This window comes from Trachymyrmex septentrionalis, unplaced genomic scaffold, assembly GCF_001594115.1.
Source record: "Trachymyrmex septentrionalis isolate Tsep2-gDNA-1 unplaced genomic scaffold, Tsep1.0 scaffold101, whole genome shotgun sequence".
Taxonomy (NCBI): domain Eukaryota; kingdom Metazoa; phylum Arthropoda; class Insecta; order Hymenoptera; family Formicidae; genus Trachymyrmex; species Trachymyrmex septentrionalis.
In genome coordinates this window covers 734,872-738,484 of record NW_017304136.1, presented here as the reverse complement: position 1 = coordinate 738,484, position 3,613 = coordinate 734,872, and the positions used below count along the sequence as shown (strand labels likewise).

The 3,613-nt window shown below is 31.6% G+C and overlaps 1 protein-coding gene across 1 annotated transcript in view; it reads left to right on the top strand.

The window, feature by feature from the left end:
• Positions 1-3,609, top strand: part of LOC108754516 — a gene marked incomplete at its 3' end in the record, with an annotated part of 18,090 nt that extends 14,481 nt beyond the window's left edge. Inside the window, exon 12 of the mRNA XM_018496925.1 lies at positions 3,495-3,609. Within this exon, the coding sequence (XP_018352427.1) occupies positions 3,495-3,609 (115 nt within the window). The remainder of the gene's footprint in view (positions 1-3,494) is intronic.
• Between the last annotated feature and the right edge of the window lie 4 nt (positions 3,610-3,613).

Below are 3,613 nucleotides of genomic sequence, written 5' to 3'. Positions count from 1 at the left end.
TTATTATGTATAAAAAAATAACATATTGCATGAAAATTATAATTGATTTTATGTAATTGAATTTATTTAGTTGCATTTTTTACTAAAAAAATAATAGTCAAACTTCTTTAAAGGTGGACTTTTTGTACAAGTTTTGGACCATTTACAAACTGATTGAAGTCAGATTCACAGAGAATGAGAAATTGCTGTCTTTCTATCGCTGTCGAGAACTTTTAACAGTTTTAGATGGAATGTTGGTTTCGGATGACAGAGTTGTTCTATCTCGAATAATATGTCCGACCGTTTTGGAAACTTTGCATTTAGCTCATTTTGATATACGACGTATAATACAGCTTATTCGTCGTTATTTCTATTGGCCTGCTATGCACAATGATATTGAAAGATTTATCAAGAATTGCAACCATTGTATTCAGATTGCGGCAGCTCCTCGTGAAGAATCTCTCCATCCTTAGCCAATCTCTAACAAATCTTCAACTCATAGGGAATTCATAGATTTTGCTGGACCATTTAAAAAACAATAGATTTTAATAATAGTGCACAGTTTGTCGAAGTTTGTTGATGCAACCTATTTTTCTATGATCACGACGTCTGCAACCTGCTATTATTTTAAAAGATTTTTTAGTCGTTATGGGTTATCAGAAGTTTCGAATAATTGATTTGTTTCGGATAATAAAATTCAATTTACTTCGGAAGATTTTGCGCAATTATGCTCCCAGTTTAATATTTTACATCTGAGGAGTCCGTCCGGACATTCATAATCAAATACTCAAGCGGAAAGTGGTTTGCATCATTAAGCGTTCAATTGATCTAAATTCTTCATTTTTTAAAGACGAAATGAATCGTTTCCTTTAATACATTTTATATAATTACACATCTTGTGATGGAGCTCCAGAACAGAAATCTCCTGCAGAAATCTTTTTCGAACGCAAGTTCAGAATTCCGTTCGATCTTTTATTTGATTTTTCGATCTTTTAACATGATTTTTTTTTCTCAGTAGGTAGTTCCTCTTACTCGACACAAGGAAATAAAACAGTAATTTGATTTTCACCATGGCGTTAGGTCACATCTTTTTGCTGCAGAGCAACCGGTTATTATTAGGTTGTTTAATGGAAAACTTATTCCAGGAACAATTGATAAGTTAATTGGCTTCACCATGGCTCAAGTCAGCTTTGAAAGAGAGTACTTCATGCGACACAATCAAATTTGGAATCGAATGCCTTCTTTACTAGATAACCACTGGATATAAGTCTAACAAAGACTATTCTTTTACGTTGGATCAAACTGCCAACTACTTTCCTCGAAACTGCCCGAGAATTCCGAGAATCTTGCTAGCGCATGTGTTCTTGCTGCCAGTGTGTTCTCTTCTTCAGGCAAGACTGCAGATTTATCTCCTACTTCAAGTGAAATTACAACTGTGATTAGCGACTTGACTAATCCCAAGCTTCCATACTCCGAGAGTGATGTCCAATGCTCCGAACATCTCTTAAAGTAATCTCGTCTGAGTTATAAAGAATCTTACTGTCTCAGAAAGTTCCATCCTAATACGCGCTTAATCGCATCTCGCATTGATCGATTAAGCGCGTTCGTCTGTCGCTCTTTGGGCGAATGTATTTTATTTGAAGAACTGAATTGTTCGAAATCTATGGAATTTTCTCGTGTTATTCTAAATCAAATAAATTTTCGTTTCATTGAATATTGAGTCGAGCGAATTTCTCAAACCTTCACGCTACTCAAGAACTCATTGAAGGAACTTAATGTAGTCGGATTTTTCCTTCTTTATTTATTGAGGCCGAGTTAGTATTTACTATTCCTGCATATAACTTCTTGTATTCACATACTAATATTTATGATGAAACTGATTCAATAGATAAAAATATAAAATCGAGTTTATATAAAAAAAATATATAATTTTGAATTTAAAAAATATAAAAATTTTTCAATACTAATTAAGGCGAACAATTATAATTTGCATCAATATTAAATCTTATTGACACGCAAAATTAAAAAAGTTTTTCTAAATAGAAATATAATTATTATTCAGCTAATTATGTAATAATTCTAATTTGTTACAGATTCTTTATGTGTTAAATCAAATGCAGCAATTGATAAAATTCACATTTATGTTTTCTGCAATGTTAATTGACTTGATGATTATATGTTATTCTGGTCAAAGATTAATGGATGAAAGTCAGGACATATTTTATCGAGCGTAATATTTATTTTATACTTTAATGATTGTAAGAATAAATTTTGAACAAAAATAATAATATAGTGCTCCAAGCACATTCGAAAGATCTATTAAATGTAAACTTTGTTCAATTTTAATTTAAAATACTTTACCTAAAATAATTTAAGAAATACATAAATAGGTAAAGAAAATTATATTTAATGAAGGCCGATCTTGGTTTAACTCTCAAATTCCACACTGATGCGAATTAGCACTAGCTAAAATTTCCACTTGTGCTGTCTCGTATTCTCACTCTTTTAATCCAATACTCCTCTACATCTGTAACGCCTCCTTCAGTTTGACTCCGAGTATTTCTTCATTCTACTATGAACCCCTTTGCTGCCAAATATCAAGATTATTTATTTTTCCCTAGACACAGATCACTAAGTTCCGTGCTTTCTTCTACACCTCAGTCAAATATTTCAATTCTCTTCCTGTATCAATAAAAACCTTTCCCTCTGTCCACTTTTCATTTTACTGCTTCACGTTTCATCGCATCATTCACGATTTTTAAGCGGGATTGATGGAATCGCGTACGTGCATGCGTGCGTGCGTGCGACATACTAGTATTTTATATATACATACGTTTTTAAAGTATGATTGTATACCTATATTACTTCATCATTTATTGTATCTCTGTCTATGCCTGGTTTTTGTTGCTGGTAGGTTTTTGTTGCTTTGTAACAGCAGTTTTATTGATGTCTAACCATTTGTAAGCTACTATTGTACCATATTTTACTCTGTTAACATATACATAATCTATTTATAGAGCCTTGCAATAAAGTAAATTAAATTATATCCATTTTCATAATAAAATTAAGGACGCAATAGTCAACTTCGCACCAGTGTGGAAGTTATGGATGCAAGGTCGGGGTGTAGAATTTTAATAATTTTTTGTATGATTTGAAGGTTAATAATTTTTATCATTTCAATTCAAGCAAACTGCATCGATTTGTTTTAAAACGCTTCTACAATAGAAGTCGTAGTGGTCGTAAGATCTTAAAGAAAATTAACCAATTACAGTCAAATGCAAGAAGAATCGATTATGATTGATCATCTTCTACAACTTAAGACTTTCCGACCACTACAACTTCTATTGTATTAGAGACTAAAGTTGGAACAATTTCTTCGTTAATTTTTGCTTAACAATGTAAAAATATAACTGAAATATAAAGTATTACATAAGTTAATTATTTTAACTCTTATAAAATACATAAAAAAAAATTTTTTTTTTCGAAAATTTTATTTAAGGCCATTATGCTTACAGATATGCTGCAGAATGGTACAAATTTTCGCCTCGATTAAAATCTTTGCTGATGATGACCCTTTACAGAAGTAATATTCCATGTGGATTGAAAGCAGGTAATATGATTCCGTTATCCATCG